The sequence below is a fragment of the Meles meles genome, chromosome 12 (genome assembly GCF_922984935.1).
Source record: "Meles meles chromosome 12, mMelMel3.1 paternal haplotype, whole genome shotgun sequence".
Lineage (NCBI taxonomy): Eukaryota > Metazoa > Chordata > Mammalia > Carnivora > Mustelidae > Meles > Meles meles.
Genome location: NC_060077.1, coordinates 74,505,339 through 74,532,406, shown reverse-complemented (window position 1 = coordinate 74,532,406; position 27,068 = coordinate 74,505,339). Strand labels below are relative to the sequence as shown.

Below are 27,068 nucleotides of genomic sequence, written 5' to 3'. Positions count from 1 at the left end.
TCTGATTAAAATGTGTATTATGTTACCATTCTGCTTATGCAGCACTTTTATGCTAAGATAAAAACCATAAATTATAGTGTTTTATCAGCCCTTGGGTATTCAAAATAAAAGAATTCTTCTAATAGACCATCTGAAATTCTATAAATCATATTATAATTTCTGGCCCCCTTGAAGTGAAACCAAAAAAAGAAAAGAAAAGAAAAGAAAAATCAGAGGTCTTTCCCCTTAACTCTCTAATTCTTGGGGTAGAATATTGTGTTCACAACATTTGAATTCGTCTACTCATGGCAGGAAATCTATTTTACCAAATAGGTATTGTTTGATACTCGGAAGTAATTTTTTTTTGGTAATCAAGTCAAAAACTCTTATCAAACGGCCTGATGACATATTAATCCACTGTGGGCCTTCCTGTAGGTATATTCCCCCCTTACCAGGAGCTCTGCTTGTGAATTCACTCATTTATCAGAACACCAGTCAGCTCTGGTTCATGGCCTCTTTCAACATGAACCACTACTAAAGAGCTTATAACAGAGAACATTAATAACTGGAAACAAGGAAGAAAACTGCCATGATTCACGGCTATTGGAAGTTTGAAGAACCACAAAATGATACACCTGGGAGAAACTTTGAAGGGTCATTTCATATTTTCTCTTCTTTGGGCTTTTCTTTCCTCTAGTCTCTGCAACTATAAAATGGAGAATAGTAATAGGTTTTGCTGGATTTTTGTGAAGGTTAAAGAAGTTCAGGTATATTGAATGAATATGGCACATAACAGACATTTGAAGGTCCTTTCAATAAACATTAGCTGTCTAAGTTCTCAGAGTTCACCTTCTGTGGGTTAATGTCCCTCATATTGTGGGTCAGGGTCTCTCCCCTTAGCGTGCCTCTATCATAGCATTTCCCACATTCAATTTTACATATTTGGCTGCTTGTTTCATCCTCCTCTAGGTGGTGAGTTCCTTAGTTGCAGTGACACATCTTATATATCGTTTTTAGAGTCTTATGTAAGGCTCATAAGGAAAATAGGGCCCCCTGCAATGTGTGTGAGCTTGGACAAACAAATCATCAATATCTCTGATTCTCTATTCCCTCATCTTTAATGGAAATAGTAATATTTTAATTCTGTCACAGAGTTTTTGCAAGGATGAAGATGCACACTTATAAGATTACTGTTTTATTGTTTATTATCCCTCCAAATAAAAATTTTCTAAAATTTTCTAAAATATTTATAATCTTATGTCTTATAACCATAGTGTATCAGTTTAATATTTAACAGCAAAAGGTGTCCACATTGCATTATTCTAGAAGCTGGGTTTCAACTAGATTCACTCAGAACATCTAGAACTCAGCACAGTATATCCTCTAATTATAAATTGGAAGATGGGTTAGAAGAGTAAAAACCAAACAAATTTTCCTACATATGGTGCATTTCTCGATACCATAAGTAAAAATAGCTGATATGAAAAAATGCATCAGCAATATAAACTAGATAAAGACTATAAGAAACACAGTTTCCCATGTGAAGATTAAGCAGTGTTTCAATAGGCTCTCTCAGGAAGTAATTGATTTAAATATTTTAGGCAACTTGTTTTCTTAGGACTTCTCAGTAAGTGATAGATTTTGAGGTTAAACCCAATTGTGTGCTAAGGTCTTTTTCAGTGGGGGCAAGTAGATAATCATCTAGTTGTTTATTTAAGTTGATTATGTAAATAAGATATAAGCTTACAACTATTAATGTTTAAAGCTGTCAATGCAGTTTGTCACATATTTTGGGCAGAAAAAAGGGTATTTTTATTTGATTTTTTATAGTCAATAATGATTTTGAGAAACAATGGGTATCAGAATGTGACTTCTCTGGCAGCCCCTCTTGTTTATTATTATTTTTTATTATTTATTGTCCCTTTTAGTTTCAATATCTGGAGGATGAATCTATTATGTAATTCAATTATTTACTTTTTTTTTTTATTTTTTTAAAGATTTTATTTATTAATTTTGACAGAGAGAGATCACAAGTAGGCGCAGACAGAGAGAGTGAGAGGGAAGCAGGCTCCCTTCAGTGCAGAGAGCCCGACGTGGGACTCGATCCCAGGACCCCGAGATCATGACCCGAGCCGAAGGCAGCGGCTTAAACCACTGAGCCACCCAGGCGCCCCAATTATTTACTTTTTAAAAAAATCTTGGCTTTTAAATGTCCACAATAGCCAAACTATGGAAAGAACCTAGATGTCCACCAACAGATGAATGGATAAAGAAGATGTGGTATATATACAATGGAATACTATGCAGCCATCAAAAGAAATGAAATCTTGCCATTTGCGATGACGTGGATGGAACTAGAGGGTATTATGCTGAGCGAAATAAGTCAATTGGAAAAAGACAACTATCATATGATCTCCCTGATATGAGGAAGTGGAGATGCAATGGAGGAGCGTGTTTGGGGTGTAGGAAAAGAATAAATGAAACAAGATGGGATCGGGAGGGAGATAAACCATAAGAGACTCTTAATGTCACAAAACAATCTAAGGGGGACCAGGGGGAGGGGTGTAGGGAGAGGGTGGTGGGGTTATGGACATTGGGGAGGGTATGTGCTATGGTGAGTGCTGTGGTGTGTAAACCTGACGATTCACAGACCTGTACCACTGGGGCTAATAATAAATTATATGTTTATAAAAAAATTAAAAAAAATTTAAATCTTGGCTTTTAGAAAATTTTAATTCCCATGTAGTTAACATACAGTGTTATATTAGTTTTAGGCGTACAATGTAGTGATTCAACACATCCATGTATCACCTGGTGTTTATCACAAGTGCATTCCTTAATCCCCATCACCTAATTTCACCCATCCCCCCACTCACCTCCCTTGGGTAACCATCAGTTTGTTCCCTATAGTTATAGTTTCTTGGTTTATCTCTTTCTGTTTCTCTCTTATTTGCGTTACTGATTTGTTTCACTTCTTAAATTCTACAAATGAGTGAAATCATATGGTATTTGTCTTTCTCTGATTGATTTATTTTGCTTAGCATAATACTCTCTAGCTCCACCCCAGTCATTGCAAATGGCAAGATGTCATTCTTTTTTATGGCTGAATAATGTGTGTGTGTATGTATGTGTGTGTGTGTATATATGTGTGTATATATATATATATATATATATATCAAAGTATTTTATTTACAAGTGAGTAATATATAGACACACATCTTTAATTTTTTATTAAAATTCAATTTAGTTGACATATAGTGTATTATTCTTTTCAGGGGTAGAATTTAGTAATTCATCAGTTTGGATATGATTTTTATGGAAGAGCCATTAGGTTGTTATGGAATTATTAAACTTTTCTCTGAATTATACATTTATCCAATGTGACAAGTGGCTAGGAAGTATCAGACACATCTGCCTCTAACCAAAAATCCAATTGTCAACCATAGTTCAGGCACCCTACATGATCATTCAGGATGATTATTGGTTGGCCATGATCATTAAGAATGAAATCCAGTTAAGTTTTTTGAACAATTACTTCTCTGACCCTCACTTTATTCAACTACCAATGGAAATAATAAAACAGAGTATGTTGTGAGAGTTAAACTTAAATATGACAAGATCTGGAAAGAACTTTTTTGGAATGCCTGGTTATTAAAGGCACTTCAGGGGTTTCTGGGAAGCTCAATCGTTTAGGTGTCAGACTCTTGATCTCAGCTTAGGCCTTGATCTCAGAGTCATGAGTTCCAGCCCCAAATTGGGCCCCCACTGTGTGTGCGGCCCACTAAAGAAAAATGTTCCCCAAAAAACACTAACTCTCTTCTTCCTTTATTTCTGTCACCCATGTATATGCATATTTGGTAGAAAGTCCTTTAATGGGCCTTACCTTATTCAATTATGAAGGAGAAGCTAATGGTCTAGGTCCTACTGGGAATCTAAAACATTTTCCTACTAAGATTATATGCTCCTTGTGTAGACTAATAGTCTGAAAGGGAATATAAACAGTAATATTTTACCTTGAAGAAGAACAGCAACATTGGTAGACTTATGCTAACTGATTTAAAGACTAGCTATAAATGTACAGAAATTAAGACAATGTGATATTAGCATAGGAATAAACAAATAGATCAATGGAACAGAATAGGGTCCAGAAGTAGATACAGACATACATGTCAATCGTTTTCAAAAAAGGCACTAAATAATTCAAAGAGGAAAAAGGAGTCTTTTAACAAATGGTGCTAAGAAAAATGATTATCTATATAGAAAAAAAAATCTTTGGCCACTTCCTCAATTCACATACAAAAGTTAACTCAAGATGGATCATAGTGCTAAAGGGAAAAGCTAATAAAACACAGATTAGCTCCATACTTTGGGTAAGCAAAGCTTCCTTCGTTCATAAATGGTATTAATACTAGAGGAAAATAAATACCTTGGACTTCATCAAAATTAGAAAATTCTGCTCATTAGAAGATACTATTAAGAAATTGAAAAGGCAAGTCTCAGATTGGAGAAAATATTTACAATAAAAATGTCTGTTTGGCTTGTTTCCTGAATGTTAAAGAATTCACAAATCAATAATTTAAAAGATTAACAAGATAACTTTTGAAAAATAAAATGTTCAAATATCCAAGAAACATACGAAAGGGTGGTCAACATCCTTAGTTATAAGAGAAAGACAAATTCCAGACACAACAACATATGACTACCTACCCTTTAGATTCGCTGTGATTAACAAGTCAAACAATACGAACAACGCATGTGCTGGTTAAGAATAGGCAACTGAAACTTTCATACACTGATGCTGGGAACTCAAATTGGGAAAAACATTTTGGAAAACTGTTTCTAATCCAGTAAGACATTTATCTAAATTTTGACCTAAGAGTCTTCCTCCAGATACTTATCCCAAAGGAACTTTGTGTCAATGAAAGAGTTGTTTAAAATGTTGTAACAGTTTTCTTTATAAAAGCCCTGAGTTTAACACAATATAATATTCATAAACAGGGGAATGGTAAAGCATATAAAGTATATCTATGCAATGAAATTATACTTAGCAATAAAAAAGAACAGCTTATTGTAATACACAACAAAAAGATGGGCCTCAAAAAAGTTATATTAAGAGGAATAAGCCGGTTACAAAAGGGCAAATAGTGTATGATTCCATTCACATGAGGTAACTTATAACAGGCAAAATCATGGAGACAAAGAGGAGAACAGTGATTATCAGGGCCTAAGGAAGGAAGGGAATGGGGAGTTATTCCTTAATGGGGATAGAGGTTTATTTTTGGGGGGGGGATGATAAAAATTTTTGGAGATAGACAATAATAGTAACTGTACAGCCATATGAATACTCAATACCAGTGAGTCATACACTTAAGAATAATTAAAATAGTGAACTTTATGTTATGTATATTTTACCATGATTAAAAAAAAAGCCAAATAAATCTGGGTTGAAAGTGGGAGAAGTCCAATTGTTTTGTTTCTGTACCACTAAGTTATAATCTTAAGGCACTGTACAGACACTGTGTTCATCAGTCTTTTCTAAAACAGAAAATGGATGCTTGGAAGACAATCTATGGAAAAGGTGAAGAGAAAGGGGAACCCTCTTACACTGTTGGTGGGAATGCCAATTGGTGCAGCCACTTTGGAAACAGTGTGGAGATTCCTTAAGAAATTAAAAATAGAGCTACCCTATGACCGTGCAATTGCACTACAGGGTATTTACCCCAAAGATACAGATGTAGTGAAAAGACGGGCCGTGTGTATCCCAAAGTTCATAGCAGCAATGGCCACAATTGCCAAACTGTGGAAAGAGCCAAGATGCTCTTCAACAGATGAATGGATAAGGAAGATATGGCCCATATATACAATGGAATATTATGCCTCCATCAGAAAGGATGAATACCCAACTTTTGTATCAACATGGACAGGACTGGAGGAGATTATGCTGAGTGAAATAAGTCAATTATCATATGGTTTCACTTACTCGTGGAGCATAAGGAATAACATGGAAATAATCAGGAGAAAGAAAGGAAAAGTGGATTGGAGGAAATCAGAGGAGGAGATGAACCATGAGAGAATGTGGACTCTGAGAAACAAAGTGAGGGTTTTGGAAGGGATGGGGGCAGGGGGATAGGTGAGCCTGATGGTGGGTATTAAGGAGGGCACATACTGCATGGAGCACTGGGTGTGGTGCATAAACAATGAATTTTGGAACACTGAAAAAATAAAATTAAACTAAAGGAAAAAAAGAATCTATGGAAAGGAACAGGGACTTACATGTCTAGGAGTTCTTTCCCTTTGTAACTCTGTTCAGACAAAGGGAAAATAATTCTAGGTACCACATGCCATTCTAAGAGGTCTAAATTTTCATTAAACTGAGACAGCAGACAGGCTTTCACGGAAATAATGTGAATCTGTGCCCACATCCAGCAGAGATAATGATTCTTTTAATTATAAGTTAGTGGGCCAAATTCAAAAAGACATGATGGGCGGGCATTAGGTAACTAAATAATAAATAGTAATTGCATTTCTTCCTTTGCATTTTAAAGAGAAAAACACCTGAGAACTTCTACTTGATATTCCTTACACAATGTACCCTCTGTGTCATGAAGTCACTTGAAATAATGTCATTTGATGCCATGCATCCAATAACTTTAAATAACATCATTAACATTAGAATGAAAAGAACGGAAATTGGCTAGCTAGAGGGCATCCTTCCTCATACTTAGAAGGTTTGTCAAACAAAAATTATGTGACTCTTCCTTTGTTACACATATTTGTCTTATATTAGTAATAAAATGAGTATATTTATAAGAAGAGAGGAACAAATCATATGATTATCAAAAGCTTCAGTTTTAAACAAATCACTATTAAACAAATTACTATTTTTTCAAGAGATCTAGGTATTAAAAGGCACTATCAGCTCATTGAGAATTGGTGAGCATGCATCTCTTCTGCCTTTCAGTACAAAACAGAGTAAGCATCAGTTTAGCCAGACAATTAGAGTCTGGTACTAAATGGCTGAGGGATTTAGACTGTCTCTATTTTAGTTTTTTTTAAATGAGTGGGCTTGGAATATTTTATCTCTAAATTTCTCCCAAATACGTCATTAAGTCATGTTTGAGAGAATAATGATTTTTTGTAGGGTATACCTAGATTCATGTGGTATACCTGACTGGGCTTTTTAGGGTCATAAGGAGGAAAAAAAAAAAAAAAAAAAAAGGCTGACTGGCCAATACTACATTTTGAGACTAGCAGGAATGGGAAAAAGATTTACTTCTTTTTTGTTTCTTCTTGCTTTTATGTGGATACCTGAAGTATTTCATATAAAATAATATTTATACCAATCATGAAGCTGTAAGCACTGGTCCACATGTTTGGTGCCAAAAGTAATTTTTAGAATAGTTTTTTTTTTTTTTTTCAAAGATTTTATTTATCTATTTGGCAGAGATCACTCATAGGCAGAGAGGCAGGCAGAGAGAGAGAGGAGGAGAAGGCAGGCTCCCTGCCAAGCAGAGAGCCTGATGCAGGACTCAATCCCTGGACCTGGGATCATGACCTGAACTGAAGGCAGAGGCTTTAACCCACTGAGCCACCCAGGTGCCCCTAGAATAGTTTTAAATAGGGGTTCCTGGGTGGCTCAGTTGGTTAAGTGTCTGCCTTCAGTTTAGGTCATGATCCCAAGGCCCTTGGATCCTGCCCAGTGTTGGGCTTTCTGCTCAGCAGGGAGCCTGCTTCTCCCTCTCCCTCTGCCTGCCACTCTGCCTACTTGTGCTCTCTCTCTCTGTCAAATAAATAAATAAAATCTTAAAAAAAAAAAAGAATATCTTAAGTAAAATGAGGTATTATTTGAAAAACCAGCAAGTGAAACATGAGAACCATTTTCCTTTTTATCAACTCCTCCTGCTGTGGCTTTGAATGAGAATATGATATGATAAATACATTAACTCTGAAGGTACAGGAAATGAGATAAATGTGAACCTATAATAATCGCTTAAATAAATCAGTTTCAAATACTTCTATAAATGTATAGAAAAACCATTTCTTGGTATAATTTTAGTTTGGATGAAAAAAGTCTACATCAATGGAACCCAGTCCCTGCATATTAATTGACCTTTTGGATAAAAATGTGGACTTTGGTTAAAGCAGAATAAGTATCCAAATTTGTGCACGACATAGAGACATACAGGGAAGACTACAGGAATAGTACATTAATAACTGATATAACAACTAAAGAGAAAGATCGGGAGAATGTTGACATAAGGGGAAAATAAAATTAGTGCCTTGTTTTGGATCCTTCAGATCTGGCATTTCAGCCATTCTAGGATTTTTTTTTTTCCCCCATAGCTCTCATTAGCTTGAATTTAGGAACAGACTAGGGAGTTGACAGAAGGGATAAGAGATAAATGAAAATAATGTTAAAGCAAAACAAAACCAAATAAAGCATCTTGAGGGTGCTGAATATGGCCAGACACATGATCAACCACAAGGTCCAGTTTGAGATGAGAGTGAGATAATGCAGAAAATGATCATTGGTTATGAAAATGAGGGGGTCGAAGCAGAAGTGTTTATGAGTTTCATCAGTTTATTGAGAGTGACGATGACAGCGATCTGAAGGGAAAGAGTAACCATTACCTAGGACGGCTTTAAAGTTGAAGGTTTTTAATGTACGTCCTGTCAAGGAGAAGAAAACAAGGTTACACCATGTTGTAGGGGTGGTGGATGGATTAAAATGAGAGGGAAAATCGCCCCCGGAGTGAAGAGGCCAATTGAAGTTGGGCAGTGTATCAAATAAACACGCCACAGAATAAGCAACTTGCACACTGCCTGACACGTACCAGGTGCACAACCAGTCTCTGTTTATTGATTTGAATAAGGGCATGAAGATTCCGAGGGACCTTGAGAGGTTGTTGTAATGGATTTAACCTGAGACAGAATGCAATAAAAATAAATAAAGAGGTCTTGCATGTGAATAAGACAAAGGCTGGCACGAACAGAGTGAGTATCATTCACGAAGTACTTAAAGGTTTTCGTGGAGAACCAACGCGATCATCAGTCCAGGAGACAGTGTGACTACCCACAACATCAGTGTGATTGTAGATTATATGAATAATAATGTAATATGAAGGCAAAGAAGGTACCCTTAAGGGATGTTTAATAATCACATGCCTTCCGTAAACTGCAGAGGAGGATGACTTATCAAGTGGGGAGCTGACAAGCAAATGAGAAATATTTGTAGAAACTAAGGATATTTAGCTCAGAAAAGAATCGGTGGAGGGAAAGGGAGCCTGACAGACATCTTTAAATATTTAGAGTCGTGCCATAAGAGAAGTCACTAGACTCACTTGATTTGTTCTTTATAGTCCCAGGGGAAATAATTATGACAAATGATTGGAAGTTATAGGGAGATAGAGCAATTCATTTTGAATACAAATTTCTGAAAGTTAGACCTACATATGACAAAAATGGCTGCTTGGGGGGTGGGGGTGGGGCATGTTCCCTGTCAGCAGAACAGTTCAGGCATGAGCTAGAAGAAGGTTTTATCAAGGGGATTTGTATAACAGATGGAAGATGGGAGAACCTGATGTTTAAGAGCCTTTCAGCACTCATTTTCTGAAGCACCAAAAATAAAATTACAGGTTCAAGATAAATTCTTGGTGATTCTGGTTTGCTATAATTGTTGTTGTGTATGTGGTACAGGAGACCATATAGATTAGTGAAAGTGGAATGAATTAAAAATGTTAATACTGTGAGATCCATCTAACATCCTAAGGATTAAATAGAATTTGTGTAAGACACACATTTAAAACTTTCAATCCAATTAATACTCATATAAATGTTATTTGTTGGGCTTTGAAAACCAATCCATCAACTATAAAATTCAGAATTAAAATAAGTCTCAAGTACATTTTTTTTTTTAACAAAAAGAACCTCCTCAAACCAGTTACATCATTAGTCACAATTCTCTGCCAAGTTAGGCAAAAGTTAGCCAAATTAGTCACAATTCTCTGCCAAGTTATGCCTAAACTGCTGACATTAGGTAAAGATGCGATGTGCTGCGTGTTGAGATACTTACTTCATAGTCTATTTTGTGGGTGCAGCTATTGATAGTTATAATAAGTATAAATTTCTTTTATCGCACGCTTACTATGACAGGTACTATTTTATGCACTTTAAAATTATTTATGACTTCTCATCCAAAGAGCCAAGAGCATATTCAGAAGTGTATTTCCCAAGAATAGCATCATAACACAATGTTTACTTTAGTTTGAAGTAAATCTGATGTGACAGCTTGATAGATATATTTCCCTTTGGCTAAAGAGCATCGTTTCCCATCAATGTCAGCTCCTCACAAGACTCACATGTCAGAGAGTAAGTGTGTTTTCTTATTGATAACATCTGACTCCTGTGTGTGTCACTCTGTCAAGTTGTATCCCACAGTCAAGTTCTTGACACACATGTCCTCTTTGTGATGGAGGAAAAAAAATCGATTCTAAAAATCAAAATCGGATCCTAGCGAACATCTCAAGAAAAAGGATACTCATTACTCCAGCCAACTCTACATACTTACACACACACATCAAGGAAACTCTTGCCTCAAACTACATGTCACACATGGAGATATTTCTAAAAATCATGGTATCTGCTATCAATTATAGAGGGAAATCATGCAAATGATTGATTGAAACAAACTTTTCTTCTGGCGTTCTACACTGAATATACAGAATTTCTAAATCTTTTGTAATCTTTAAGTCAAGATATTTAAGACAAGCATTTGCCCCCTTTATATATAATTCAAAAATAAGAAAAAAAAGTACACACTGGTGTAGTTAGCTTATCATACTGCAATTCAGACCGTTTACCTCAATGATCTAAATTCCAGGTTATTTATTGATAAGGCCTCTTAAGGGATGCCACTGCCTAGTTGTTAACGAACAGGTACATAATAACTCTTTGTTGAGTAAACAAATCAAGAAAAATTAATTAGTGAGTAAATAGCTGAGTAACACACACAAGACTACACATTATTAGTAAAATTAGATAATGGAATCCCTTAAGAAAAAAAACTGTGCTTTGTGAATATCATTAAAAAATTCTGATTATTTCATTTTAAGAGGCTCAAATAATGCATTACTAAGGAAATGACTGGTATTTATTATAAAGATATTATTGGGGCGCCTGGGTGGCTCAGTGGGTTAAAGCCTTTGCCTTCAGCTCAGGTCATGATCCCAGGGTTCTGGGATCGAGCCCCGCATCGGGCTCTCTGCTGAGCGGGAGCCTGCTTCCTCCTCTCTCTCTCTCTGCCTGCCTCTCTGCCTGCTTGTGATCTCTGTCTGTCAAATAAATAAATAAAATCTTTAAAAAAAGATATTATTAAAGAAACTGTGTAATTCTTCTCTTTTGGGGGCATCTCAAGTTATAAATTAGTGATAAAGACAAAAGGGTCCATAAAAGAGAGTACAGAAAAGTCACTAAAGTTGCTAAATTCTAAACATGGGCTTTATTATGTAAGATGATCTCTTACATTTCAAAAAAGGTATAGGGTTGTTTATCTATCATTCATCATGATCACTGAAGATGGACGGACCGCCTTCTGGATTAAACGCTGAAACTGTCACCTGAAAACACAAGTTTCTGAAAATACAAGTTTCCTGGACAGGAAACCTATTGAATCAAAAGTGTGTGTGCTTGGAGGTGGGAAAGGGATTCTTCATTTTTTTTTTCCCTTTTTATTAATTTTTTCAGCGTAACAGTATTCATTCTTTTTGCACAACACCCAGTGCTCCATGCAAAACGTGCCCTCCCCATCACCCACCACCTGTTCCCCCAACCTCCCACCCCTGACCCTTCAAAACCCTCAGGTTGTTTTTCAGAGTCCATAGTCTCTTATGGTTCGCCTCCCCTCCCCAATGTCCATAGCCCGCTCCCCCTCTCCCAATCCCACCTCCAACAGACACATGAAAAAGTGCTCCACGTCACTCGGCATCAGGGAAATACAAATCAAAACCACAATGAGATATCACCTCACACCAGTCAGAATGGCTAAAATTAACAAGTCAGGAAATGACAGATGCTGGAGAGGATGTGGAGAAAGGGGAACCCTCCTCCACTGTTGGTGGGAATGCAAGCTGGTGCAACCACTCTGGAAAACAGCATGGAGGTTCCTCAAAATGTTGAAAATAGAACTACCCTATGACCCAGCAATTGCACTACTGGGTATTTACCCTAAAGATACAAACATAGTGATCCGAAGGGGCACGTGTACCCGAATGTTTATAGCAGCAATGTCTACAATAGCCAGACTATGGAAAGAACCTAGATGTCCATCAACAGATGAATGGATCAAGAAGATGTGGTATATATACACAATGGAATACTATGCAGCCATCAAAAGAAATGAAATCTTGCCATTTGCGACGACGTGGATGGAACTAGAGCGTATCATGCTTAGTGAAATAAGTCAATCGGAGAAAGACAACTATCATATGATCTCCCTGATATGAGGACATGGAGAAGCAACATGGGGGGGTAGGGGGATAGGAGAAGAATAAATGAAACAAGATGGGATTGGGAGGGAGACAAACCATAAATGACTCTTAATCTCACAAAACAAACTGGGGGTTGCTGGGGGATTCTTCATTTTAAACAAGTACTGCCTTATAGGATTTTCACGCTTCTTAAAATCTGATAACTTTAACTCGGAGACTTCAACTTCTTTTTTCTCCCGGCTGCCCTGGTGAGTCTCCACCTGCTGATTCTGTCACGTTCAACTTCCTCTCCAGCACAGCAAGGCAGTGAGCAAGATTCTGTCCCACCTGGAGCTCAGGGGCAGCTTCAGAGACCTGGTGTCTCGTCCATCAACCCAGAACATCTCTGATAGTATCAAAGCTAAGTACAATCAAAAAAACGTCCCAACCACCCCTGCACATCAGGCAAGGGGCGAGAAACTGCTCCATTATTACAGATAGGGAACTTAATTTCTTCGACACGAACAGAAATTCTATTCGATATCAGGTGCTGTCACTTGTCAGGGTTTCTCATTCATTGCTACTGCTTATGGAGGTGTTGAGGTTTCCTGACTGACAAGCAACACGGAGGCCTCTTACTAAGCTGGCAGAGAAGAAGCATCTAGCTAGCATCTGTCACATGGTATATACTCAATGAATATTTATTATTAAGCAAACATAGGAATAAATGAATCCACCAAAGAATAAATCCATGAAAAATTAACCCAAGGCTGTAACAGAAACAATTTTTAAAACTTTTGCTCCCTTTTTGCTAATAAAGCTTCCAAATAAAGAAATCATTTAGATTTTTTTGAATTGATGTTTCCTTTAAATGTCATTATATTTGATTTCATCAAGAGAATTATGTACATTAGTATCTAAATGAAACATAAATATGTTCTTTCTTGGAAGTACCAAAAAAACCCCTTAACTTGGAAATGTTGAAATACAGACACCTCTAGAGAATTACATATTGAAATCACAGCCATGGACTTAGACATATGTACTCTTTGCACCATTTAGATTCATCTGTGCATAAAAGATAAAGATCTACAGTCGGCTTTATAGTTTTAAAAAAATATGAATTTTATTTAAAGTCAGTATGGGACATTTCTTCAGGTGCAAATCCCTCTTACGTGTGTCCCTTCAACTTCATCCATGTAAAAATAAAATAGACAACTATCTAGTTAATAGCTACTGCCTCTCAGCTGAAACACAAAATGGTTTGTCAAATAAATTTCTCTGAAGTATGAGAAATGTTTAGGTAGGAGGATCTTGAGTTATTACAATAAAAAAAAGAAAATGGAATTTCTCGTTTGCCTTGGAACAAAGGAATTTGTAGAAGACACAAGTAATTTCTCCTAGTTCCGTGAAGATTAGATGTGTTATATGATCATAAGTTAATTTTTGGGAAATATTACGTTGCTCATCTATACTTTTTTTTAAAGATTTGTTTATTTATTTGAGAGAGAGAGGGCGTGTGCCTGTGAGTGCAAGTAAGCGGGGGGGGGGGCAGAAGGAGAGGATCTCAAGCACAGAAATTAATCTCTTCCTTTTTCCTAAGATATTATTTATTTGACAGAGAAATAGAGAGCACAAGTAGGCAGAGCGGCAGACAGAGGGAGAGGGAGAAGCAGGCTCTCCACTGAGCAAGGAGGCCGATATGGAGCGCAATCCTAGGGCATGTGATCGTGAGCTGAGCCAAAGCTAGATGCTTAACTGACTGAGCCACCCAGGCACCCCCAGAGCTTAATCTCTTGACCCTGAGATCATGACCTGAGCAGATATCAAAATTCGAACACTTAACCAATTAAGCCACACAGAAATCCCTGTTCTTCTGTAGCTTTTACCCTACTATTACATATTTTTCAATACATTTGAAAACTCCATCTGTATTCAATACAGTATGTAGAGTATTTTCTAAAAATGTTTAGGAAACATGAAGATGATGCTTTTGGATTGTCAAATTCAATAGAGAGTTTTCTAGTGGACTGAATGATATTTTGGACAGTTTTGGGAAACTAATGGAAGCTATTTTCTATGTGAAAGGGCGACATAATAAATGAAATAAGTAGATTTTGATGTTCAGTGTTATTGAAGGTATGTATTGAAATTGCATCATGTTAGTGGGCTTTTTAATGAGATTAAACTAAAATGACTTCAGGGCAATGATATATTAGACTTAGTTTGGTTGTTATAGTAGCTATATCTTAAAACAACATTCTTGTTTAGAGAGTTTCACTATTTCCTGGCAACATTTGCTCTAGGCTTCTTATCTAATTAATGCCCATTTTGTTTAGTTTTGTTCATTATTTAAATTAACCATGCTTGCTAATAAAATATATGGCAATTGTTTTGATTTGCATTTTCTCTGAACCTTACATACATTTCCTAATGGTTCCAGACCATTGTTGTCCCTGCTAAAAGTAAGTAAGTAAGTAAGTAAGTAAATAAATAAATAAATAAAAGTTTCATTTTATTGCCAACAAATCGTGAGAGCTCATTTTTTCCCTTTCAAAATTTCGTTGATATATTCTATACCTTGGAATTGAGGAAAAGCCAGAATTACCTTTGGAATGTCAGAAGTCTTTAAACTTCTTTAATAAAGCTTCAGAGGGATCAGCATTGCTCAGTGAACAATTTCAGGCTCCTCTTGGTGTTTTTTAGGCTCATCAGGGAGAAATACATGGACGTTGCAAAGGAACAGAATCTTAGAGATTGGTTCAGTTGGGGGGAAACTGGGGAGCCAGACACATGTCTTTTTGAATCTCCTTCTCAGGAGATCTCCTTTCTTAACATTTACGACCTCCTTTCCTGATATTTGTATCCATGTTTCTTTTTATTTATTTATTTATTTATTTATTTATTTATTTTTATTTGCTTATTTACAGCATAACAGTGTTCATTGTTTTGGCATCACACCCAGTGCTCCATGCAGTACGTGCCCTCCCTATTACCCACCACCTGGTTCCTCAACCTCCCACCCCCCCCCCTCCTGCCGCCCCTTCATAACCCTCTGGTTGTTTTTCAGAGTCCATAGTCTCTCATGGTTCATCTCCCCTTCCAGTTTCCCTCAACTCCCTCTCCTCTCCATCTCCCCATGTCCTCCATGTTATTTGTTATGCTCCACAAATAAGTGAGACCATATGATACTTGACTCTCTCTGCTTTGTATCCATGTTTCTTAATGACATTTATATCCACAGTTTCCACAGCTAGTTCCGTTGGCCACTTGATGGATTAACCCATCTTCCAGTTTCTGATCTAGACCTTACCTTCTGACTGGAAACTATTCCTACTGAGAACTTAAACCCGTTGAAGGCCAAGCTTATCTTGAACCCCTTCTCTCATAAGGACCCATATAGGGGACACATTGTGGCCAAATAACCAACAACCTCAGCTTGGGTTCGAATCCTTGTGCTGCCACTTCCTCTCTGTGCGGCAATGGGGCTCATTACTTAGTCTCTCTAAATCTCAGTGGTCTCTCTGGAAAAATGGGGTATATTAATAATAATCATACAATTATTATACAGTTATACAACAATAATTATATAATCCACAGACTTTATTTAACCACTTTTTCATTCTCCATCACCCCTGCCACCATACCCTATTGTCCTTCCTTAGTTTTGAAGACGTGGGTCTTCTTTTTAATCATTCCCTTACGAAACCTCTTTGCCACTGCATCCCCTTCTCCCCTGGCATACTCCAAACAAAATAAAACCCAACTATCTGCCTAACCCAGACCAGCAACCAAGCAACCACCCCTGGAGAGGGAAATAGACACAATTGTGTTGGCTCGTTTCACTTTAAAATCATGATCACAAATCTCAAATGGCCATTCCACACTGCTCAGCAATCTTAAATTCACATACTTCATGATTCTCTTCCCTACAATCTGAAATACTATTTCTCATCTTGTTCCCCATCTTCAAACTCTCAACACTTGATCCTCCAAGACTTTACACGCTAGTGAAGACCTTTGTCATACTTCTCATCTCAGTTACTGACATAACTGTATCCATGCCCACTCCCTTTACTGTGCCTCACCTTCCTAAGATTGAAGCATCTGTTCCCTTGCCTCTTCAAGCTAGATCTTCTGCCTTCTCACCTACTTGCAACAAAGGATTGCACTCTTGCAACATTTCACTCTCTTCTATATCACTCATATCCTCCTCTAGACTGCACTACTTGCAGAAGTTGCAGAGTCTCCTATATTCAAAAAGGAAACAGCAGTAAATAAATAGAATAGACAACAAAATCTCCCTTAAGCCTACCACCTCTTAAAGTTACTGCCCATTTCTTTGTTGCACTTCAGAACCAAACTTAAAGACATCTGCGGTCATGCTCTGCAATTCCCTTGCCTTCCTCTCCATTTTCATGCTCCTTCCCAAGTGGCCGCATTGCTGTCATTATTTTCTATATTTTTCATCAGCACCGACATGGTTAGCAGCACCCCCACCCCAACCCCCTTCCCCTCCACTTCTGTGATACCATCCCTCTTTGTTTTCTCCTACCACTCTTGCTCCTTCCTCTCTGCAATCTCTAAATGTGCAGTATCTCAAGATTCAGCTGTTTGGTTTTCTAACTATAATCTCTCCCTAGGTGTCATTGATATGATTGTGCCTCTTAAATTTATATCTCCTGTCATGACCTGTCATCAGACCTTTGGTCTCAAATGCCAGATTGTCTACATGATTGACGTCCCTAATTGTTTGTCCAGTAGTTATCTCAAATTCAAAATGTCCAAAAACTAATTGATTGTTCCCTCTAAACCAATCTTTTTCGGCACCCATCCTTATCTCATTAAACAGCCCCACAGTGCACTCATTTGCTGTAGCAAAAACCTAGTCTCTATCCTTGATCCTTCTCTTTCCCTTGCCCTTTATATACAATCCATTAGCCAATCTTATTGGCTCTAAATGCAACACACATCACGATTTTTCCCAATTTTCTCTTTATCTTCTGTAATGACTCCCAAGTCCTTGCTACAATCATTTCATACAGATCACTCAATTGTCTCCTAAATGGTCTCCCTGCTCCCACGCTGCCCCATCCCTAATAATTTTCCTCACAACAGCCAATGTGATCTTTTAAAAAGAGATCACTCCCTGTTCAAGCCTCTTTTCATCATCCACAGAATGAAATTCTAATTTTTGCCATGCCCTATAAAGCCCCAGATGATCTGGCCCTGACCCAGAGATCTGTGATCCGTGCATATGGCTGTTACTTCAATCACACACAGACGGTTCCCTTGTCAAGGCTTTTGTACTAGCTGGGAGATTTCCTTGGAATGCTTTATCCTAGGTGTGCAAAGAAACTGGCCCTTTTCATATTCTTGACTCAGTTCAAGTGACACCTCCCTAAAAGGCTTTTCTCTGACAATCAGATTTAAGTTATGTCCTTCCCTAAAATATTATTGTGTTTTATTTTCTTTCTTTTTTTTTTAATTTGTTCATTTACAGCATAACAGTGTTCATTGTTTTGGCATCACACCCGGGCTCCATGCAGTACGTGCCCTCCCTATTACCCACCACCTTGTTCCTCAACCTCCCACCCCACCCCCGCCCCTTCAAAACCCTCTGGTTGTTTTTCAGAGTCCATAGTCTCTCATGGTTCATCTCCTCTTCCAGTTTCCCTCAACTCCCTCTCCTCTCCATCTCCCCATGTCCTCCATGTTATTTGTTATGCTCCACAAATAAGTGAGACCATATGATACTTGACTCTCTCTGCTTGACTTATTTCGTTCAGCATAATTTCTTCCAGTCCCGTCCATGTTGCTACAAAAGTTGGGTATTCATCCTTTCTGATGGAAGCATAATACTCCATTGTGTATATCTTAAATGATTCAGATGAAGGATTTGTATATTAACAGTTGTTTTCTAAGGTAAGCAATGTTTTAAGCTCGACAAGTAAATACATTTTTTTGCATGTAGGTCAATGTTTCAACATCTCTAAATTCAAATCACATAGTTAGTGACTGATTTTACCTACTGGTAAGACTGAACCTATTCATGTCCTCTAACTAATCAACCCTTCCAAATATAAGGGCAACTTCCTTGAACTAAATTAAAATCAGAGACCTTTTCACTAGACCTAGGTTCATTTAATTTAAGCCCATTATTAAACCTCCCACTTTTCAAAAATGTATGACTTGAGGGAAATCTCATTAAACTTCATGGAGAGGCAAAAGTGAGCTTTGCCTTCAGAGTCAACCAGAAATGGAGCCATTAGAAATGTGTGATGAGGTACAAATTACATGGCGATATTAGAAGAAGGTGGTATCCCACCACCTATTTTGGTCTCTTTTTCCAAATCATCTGTGCAGGTATCCCAGATGGCAGCAATGAGAATGAATTTGGAAAGAACAAAATACAATGACCCCAAATCACAGAACATAAAATGATACTTCTAAGTATTTGAAACATTCTAGGAAATGTTTTTCCAATCTTGTGTATAGTAAAGTTCATATAGACGCTGAGATTTAATCATGCCTCTAATTTATTAAAATTCTGTAAGAGAGATCATAGGTCATTCTCTACTCCCTATTCCATAGTTTTGCTCATAGATGCTTTGTAAAGACTTTTCCTAGACTCATTTCTAGTTTTTCAGAATTTTTTTTTCTTTTTTGTCCACTTAATTTGTATTTTTATTTGAAATTAATTCATGTAAGAATGTACTTTCTTGTGGAGATGAGTTAGCTCAGCTTATGGACTACATTGTTCTTGTTTGGAATGTTTATGATGTTACCACAATAAGTAACACAGAAAAAGTTTTAAGGATATTATTTAGTATTAAAGTCATTTATAGAAAGAAATCATTTGACCAAAACAGAGTTAAAAAATACTTTTGCAGCCCTTAGTATCTCTAATAGGGGATTATATTTCTTAAAGCATTTAAAAGCATGCAACATCACTGCTTGGGAAAGTACCATGAGTCAGTATTCTCTAAGAACAGATCTAAGAGAATGAGTGATAGTGTGATATTGAGATATGCCTTGAATTTACAGTGTTCTCATATTGAGCTTATTCACAGAATGCATTTAAATTGGTGTGATGCATTTGTTATATAAAAACTGGTTACCTATATCTATATATTTTTACACTCTCCCCCTCACAGTTAATCCATTCACTGTGTTTCCACTGGGGGGGAAAAGAAGATGGAAACTGTTGATTTATTGGAACTTTGAAAAAAAAAATCAAAGGATCAATTTACTTACTGCCTCGGAGATCTGGTCTAAACTGTAATGGGATATAAAACTGATGTTTATGACCAAAATTATGTTTTCAGAGTTAGTCTAGAACAATCCCATCCATATATTTCTGGTTTGTTATTAACTATAGCAATTGGTTTTGTCAGTAGATTTTTTTCAAACAGAATAAGTTATTTTATTACAAGAACAAAACAGACTTGCTAATTTAATGTCTAATTTCACCCATATTACAAATGCAAAGTATATATTATCATAGAATGTAGGTTACTGAACTCCAAAATAGTGTGCTTAAGTGAAATAAACTCAACTTGCAGAATTAGACCACTAAAGTATCTACAGTCATTATAAATAGTGTCAGTAGATTTTTAAAAAAGAATTCATAAATATGGGACCTTGGAACAGAATTATTCTGAAAGCAGTATTGATAATGGGAAGTGAGGTCTCTTCTAGCCAATTACAGCATCTGCCTATATTCTTGAACATGATCATTCATTAGATCCTTCATTTCCCTGTGAAGATATAAAACTTTAAGATTGTTCTCATTTCTCTATTAAGAAAAAAAGAAAATCACATTTTTTCTCATGAATTAGTCTCCTCACTTTTTATAAAATAAGTCAGGAAGCAGAAAGTAAAATGTTGGTTGCCAGAGCCTGGAGAAAGGGGAGAGATGGAGTATTACTATTATTTAATGGGGAAAGAGTTTCAGTTTGAGGAGATAAAAAGTTCTGAGAGTGATGCTCGTGATAATTGCACAACAATGTGAATGTACTTATGCCACTAACCATACACTCAAAAAAGGTTAGAATGGTAAATTTTTATGTTATATATAGATATATCTGACCACCAAAATAAAAGTATTGATTTTTTAAAAATGCATGCAGGGCAGCAGATATCTGAAGATGGGTTTTTTTCCTAATCACAGACCAAATAGTTTTGTTCTTGAGGGAGTTCTCATGAAATATATGTTGTCCAATTTTAACATAACATAAACATTTATAGTCTATCTATTCCACAAATTCTAGGCAAAAACAGAAAGACTAGGCTGGAAGAACTATTTGGAAACATTGTCTTGCTCCTACCCTCACACCCTTCCCAAGACTGTTTCAGTCATAGCCCACTGGACCTTGTCTATACTCAAAGAACACTCAGGCAACGCATCAATGAAGAGATCAATAATGAAAATAAATACAAGAGATCTATAGTCACTTGAATTGAACTGACGAATAATTGGACCAGACACTGTAATCAAGGAGAAATGCTCTGGGTGTGATGATTGAGTAAAAACACCAGTGCGAAGTCTGAAATGTAAATGTAAATATTATCATAAATGCCAGTTTCTAATTTATCTTTGCACGGTACCCAACTTCTAAGGACTCCTGCATGTCCTCTTTCTCTACATTAAATGCATTTCAGAGACCAACTGTATTTATTGTGGGGAGGACTCAGAGCTCTGGCTTCAAATAAGTCAGTGGTCAAAGTATATTTTATGAAGGATTTAGGATGATTGGAAGAGAAACCAAAAAACTGTTTTCATGAGCTAGCTGAGGCCTCTGCCTATGTTCAGCATACAAGGGGGAGATCAACAGTCACAGGAAGCGTGGTCAGACTGAAGAAGGGGGTCTAGAACACCTGTGTGAGCAGTGTGTTTTCGGGGAGATGCGATGCAGCAGGAAGTGGTGTCAATTCCAGGGCCCTCTGGACAACCAAGAGAAGAAACCCTCAATCGGGGGAGGGGGGAACAGAGGATCTGCAAATTAATATTGTAACTCACACTGCCCTTGGTTTTACAGTTCTCCACTCTCTCCCTTCTCCTCACTTTTGCACTATTGTTCACAGCCCCTAACAAGTGTGTATCCCAGTTGGGAGTCAAATGCAAATGACTCACTCAGCTGTCCACCTGACTCTAATGTTCTGTTGATATGAAAACCAGCTCAATGACGGGACAGAGACATGAGTCAAACCCATTCTGTCACTCCACATCTTCAGAAGCATATGCCCCTCTGAGGTTACCCAATGGTACAGTCCTTAGATTATCTCTGCATTGTTTTTGTTTATTACTTTTTTTTTTTAATAAAAAGAGAGATAAGGAAAAAGGAAAGAAAAAAAAAAGGATGTTAAAATATCTGGGACCAGAATGATCAGTATGTTTTCTGGAGTTGGAAATTGCTGTTTTAATTCTCCCTTTGGGTAGTTTCTAGGTAAAGGGACTTGTAGGATCACTAAACTAATTTTCAAGTTGTTTAAGCATGCCAAAATATGCTCACACATGAGGGAGTGAGGCACTAAGATGCAGCAGGACACATCAATTTTTCTACTGTAGCAATTAAGGCATCACACACACTTATCAAACTGCGAGTGACTAGCTGGGGAATAGCTTTTAGGAATGCAACAAAATTACACCCACATAGATTTAACTGCTGTTCAAGGATAAGAATTTCAACACAAGAAAGATGCAGTGAAAGAACAAGAGAAATCCACTGTTCTACATTAAAAAAATCTAAATCTGCACAAAGATCCGTGCCCGGTGATATACCAGATTATATTTATTTTTTTGAATTTCATTCTTAGTAATCAACCAATAAGTATCTGAACATGTGAACTGAATCCAGTATACTTTAATCAAAATATGTGTACCATTTTCTCAAATTCTGTAAAGATAAAGTGATTGAGAAAAGTTCTGACAAGTTAAAAATACAATCATAGATGTCTGGAGTCATAGAGATTTTAGAGATGATCTCTCCAACTCTCATTTTATAAATGAGAAAAAAAAAGGTCACTTTGAGGAGATACAATCATTAAATTTGGTTACATTAAAAGTGAATTTTCTCTCATATGTTTTCTTATTAAAGGAATGTTTTCCTATTATGAGTTCCATGAAGGCAAAGACTGGGTCACTTAGTTATATATAGTAATATAGTAGGTATATGGGCAATGTGTATGTTTGTATATATGGATATATGTGTATAAGTATACAGTATACAATAGATACACTGTAAGTACACAGCAAATGAATGAATCAATGAAACCAATCTTGACTTTCCAAGATCTCAAAGAGCTAGCATCTTGCAATGTAGCATTCTCTAAATGTTCTTATCTCAGAACTTTTGTATTGGAAAATAGTCAAGTACCAACAAAAGCTCTTCCTAGTCTACTACTTATGTTTTATATTCTACCCAACTAATTAAGTTGTAATATATATTTCTTCAAATAATAATTGAATTTTAAAGTAAAATCTTAAGAATATTATTCCTATGAAGTTTTCCTAGTAAAACAGTTACATTTTAAAGCCCATTCTGTAAATCATTATTTTCTCTTATGTAGTTATTTCTTGTAAAGCAATTTTAGTATGACAAATAACCATATAACCATGACTCATTATTACCTAAAATTAGTATCTATAGGTAAAGTCATTCCTTCAAAACAAAATCTGTGTTCAAGCAAGCCTGCAGAAAGGGAATCGAGTCTGTTCTATGATTATAGCTTTATAAAGGTTATCGGATGTATGGGGGTTTTAAGAACAATATATTAACAGAATTTTTGTTTCTTTTATATAAATGTGTAAGAATCTTACTGTTCCATAAGTTGGGATATGATATCTCAGTCCTGTTGGCTTATTGATAGCCAGAACCTTAACAGGGCCTATAAATGGTCATTTTATACCTTATAGTGACTTATGAATTCTATGTACAGAAATCCTAGCTATCTATGTTAAAAAGTATTAACATCTCCAAATGTTCATTGACTGTCAATAACATGATCAATTATGTTCATTAATTGTAAACATTATATAGAATAAAATTTTAAAATATGGTTCTGTTGTATATTAAATAAAAATCTCAAGTAAAATGAATAACACAAATGTTGTAATTCTTTTAATTAGATAATACTACTACTTATTCAAGTAAAATAATGCTTTTTAAGTAAATTTTGTTTCTTAAAATGGTAATGGGGTAAATATTAATATATTTGAGAACTTTTGTTTCAAACATAAGAAGAACATCAAAATACAATATTGTTTTTGTCTTTCACTTCACCAATACTGGAAATTAAAAACAACAACAACAGTAACAGTGTTTTGACCATCCTATTTCTCTCTCCTTGGTAACAAACCAAGAAGAATCCAAACTCATATTTTCTAATTCCTTAAAAGCTAGGGAAAAAGATAACAGAAAGAAGGAGAGGCAAAAAAGTGGTTTTCTAGGGCCTGGACCTGCTGTATTCATTCTTAAAAGCTAATGAACAAGTTAAATTTTCTAGCAGTGCAGTGTTCCAGATATAACCACAGGAGGATAGAAACAGGAGTGCTTATATTTGGTTGCAGCAAGCATTGCACATTAAAGAAGAGTACAGGCTGGGATATTTGTATCCATATATAGAAATCAGTTTAAAATTCAATTTTGCAAAAACAGGAATTCCCTTTTCAGGGAGGTAAATATCCATATTTAAATACAGTCAGCATCCAAGGTCATTCAATAATTCTGCTTATTTTCCTTTAGCTCATTTTTTTCTTCCTAAGTTCACTTATTTTACGCCTTCTAATTTTAAATTCATTTTACTAGTTCTTATCCAATATAGGGACTAAAAATATAAGAGGCTAACGATTTTAGAGACATTTCACTTGTTCCAAAAGACAAATTCATTTGACAGAGGCAAATCTGATCACAGCCACAAAACAGAACTTCATCAGAGATTTTTGCAAAATGTGGCAAGGAATCACACATTGAGTGAACAGCTACTGACACGAAGTTAAATCCTTTGTACATGTCCTATTACTATTCTTCAAGGTAAATCGATAAGAAAAGCATTAACATTCATACTCCATGAATATAGAAACTGAGGCTTGCTGAGGTCAGAAACTTTCCTAAGATCACATACAGTTATTAGAAGAGAAAGCTAGAATAGAAACCAGGGTATGCCTTTTTCTGAGACTTGTAAGATCTCCCTGCTGTCTCCCAGAGCTTAGAGACCAATTAGGCTGACCACCCCTCCACCCCTATCACTGAGGCCCGGGGAGAGTGAAGTCACTTCCATGAGAACACACAACAAAGTGATGAAAGAGTCAACCCAAAGCAATCCTTGTTTGCTTCACTACACTATATGGCTTTAGCTTATTTTCAACCCCAAGGCATACTGAAATAAGATGTTTCTAGATAACTGAGTGTGGCATTAGGCTCCTTACCTTCAGCCACACCTAGACTAATTTAAGTCTTTTTGGAAGTTTTATCAACTTTCCAGGCCAGGAAAATATTAATCACTGGATCACTGCTTCATAAATATAACCTTATTGGACCTCAAGAAGGTCTCTTGATGTCTGTATTTTTAAGTGGAAAATAGGGATGATATGAAACATCCCATTCTAATTAATCTGTCAGGAAACAAAGTCTCTCTATTTTACCTCTTTCAAGGTGAAGGTTTTGTTCGTTCCTTCAATCAATTGTGGCATTAGCACATTGTGTCCTAAACTGGTAAATATAAGTAAATAGACATCTTTGCTTCCTGATGGAATGGCCTTTAATCATTGCCACATTTATAAAACTGTATGCTTTTAGTACAACAATCCTTCCTTTAATTAATTCAAGTGTGGTTGAAGAAGACGTGGAATCTGTGCTGCTCACTCACTCTGTTGTTCTGGAATATTCCTTCACATGGAAACCACCATGCACCCAAGGAGATGAATCAATGGGGCAAGCGAAAATTACACGTGTAGAGAATGAAACAGCGAACCTTTCCATGACTTACCCTTGAATTAACTACTTCCAGGGAGACGTTCTGAGGCGGGGCACTTGGCACTAAAAGGAACAAAACAAGGTGAGACGGTTACTGCCAAAGTCAGAAAAGAGAAACTACAACATTCTGTGAAAAGAGAAAGTGTGACTTTCACAGTTCATGATGGTAATTAGGTAGGCTGATCCAGGTGGAACTTCAAAATTTTCCTAGAGAGATGAAAACTAACTGCCTCTGTTTATTTTTTTCTCACTTGGTAGGACCAGGCATCCATATAGGGAGTCCTCCTCCCCCAAAAAGCCATTAGGCAAGAGAGCACCTGTGGTGATACCAAATACTGCCATTTAGTTACAGCTTTCTTGTTATAACCTTCCCAGAGAAAGCAATAAAAATACACAGGAGATTTCCTAGAGTGGTTTTAAAGGCTTAAGATATTGTGTATTTCAGGATTTGCATGGTTTTATTATAAAATATGTCATTCTAATGGTCACTCATGTTACTTAATCCCCTTACTGCAATCTTTATTATCTCTTAAAATGTGAAAAGAAGAAATACATCTGTCTTTTTATCTGTGTGTAATTAAAGCTATGTGTTATAGATGTAAGCAGGTTATCAAATAGCTCTCAGTGAGTCAAATGCATTAACAAAAAAAACTGCTTATTTTTCTTTGTGGATTTTTCTAAGTATTTTTTTTCTCTTACTTGCATTTTGATTGCCCCATTCCTTCATGGAAGAAGGAAGAACATGCGCAACTTTTTTTTTTTTTAATAACACTTCTAGTGGATATTTACTATATCAAAAAGTGAATAATCTATCATGTCAGTCATTCAAAGACGCCATTCACTAAATGGGTGTATGTGTCAGACACTTCCTAGATGTCTGAGAAAAATCATAAACAAAATAAAGCTTTCTGCCCAGAAAAGAAACAGAAGTAGCATTCAATAAATGCTTAACACGTATTAATCTGTAAAATGAGTAGTCCTTATTTTGTTCATGACTACTTGATTAATTTAACAGAGAAGAAAGGCTCTCAGCATTTTCAAGAATTTAAGGGCCGTTTTCTGTCATGTCGCCCCTTCTTTAACTTGAACTTGGACAATATCTACAGTTCTTGAGGGTGCTTATATTTTACCCTGAATTCATTTATGTCCTACTCTGAGTTTACCTTCTGAAAAGTAATCACCATGAGGGCATGATATGTGTCTGATTAATCTGTATGGTCCCCAGACTGACATTCAATTAATAGCTATTGACTCAATGGTTACAAGAACAAATAAATGTTTACTGAAATATTAGCTCCTAGGCCTTTCTGGACACCATAGGAATTATAATCACTTACTCTGTTTTGATTTTGAACTTCTTATCTTATTATCTTAGTACTGGGTGAAGGTTGTGAGCAATGTAGCTTGTGACCAAAAAACAAAACAAAACAAAAATGAAAAACAAAACTCAAACGAAACCAAATCAAACAACAACAAAAAAACATTCACTAGAGGCTTGATTTCATGAATTAGGTCAACAAGAATTCTTTCAGAAATTATTTTATAATTTAAGAAATAGACTTTATCATTCAACTTATTTTAGTTCATATTACATTTCTTTTCAAATACAGAATATAATCCTCACAGGGTCCTGGATCCTTGTCTCTTT

At 36.3% G+C, this 27,068-nt stretch overlaps 1 protein-coding gene across 1 annotated transcript in view; it reads right to left on the bottom strand.

Moving 5' to 3' along the window:
* DCC (DCC netrin 1 receptor) overlaps positions 1 to 27,068 on the bottom strand; it is a 1,182,017-nt gene that overhangs the window by 278,938 nt on the left and 876,011 nt on the right. The window contains exon 12 of the mRNA XM_046024141.1: positions 25,434 to 25,483. Coding sequence (XP_045880097.1) covers positions 25,434 to 25,483 — 50 coding nt within the window. The remainder of the gene's footprint in view (positions 1 to 25,433; positions 25,484 to 27,068) is intronic.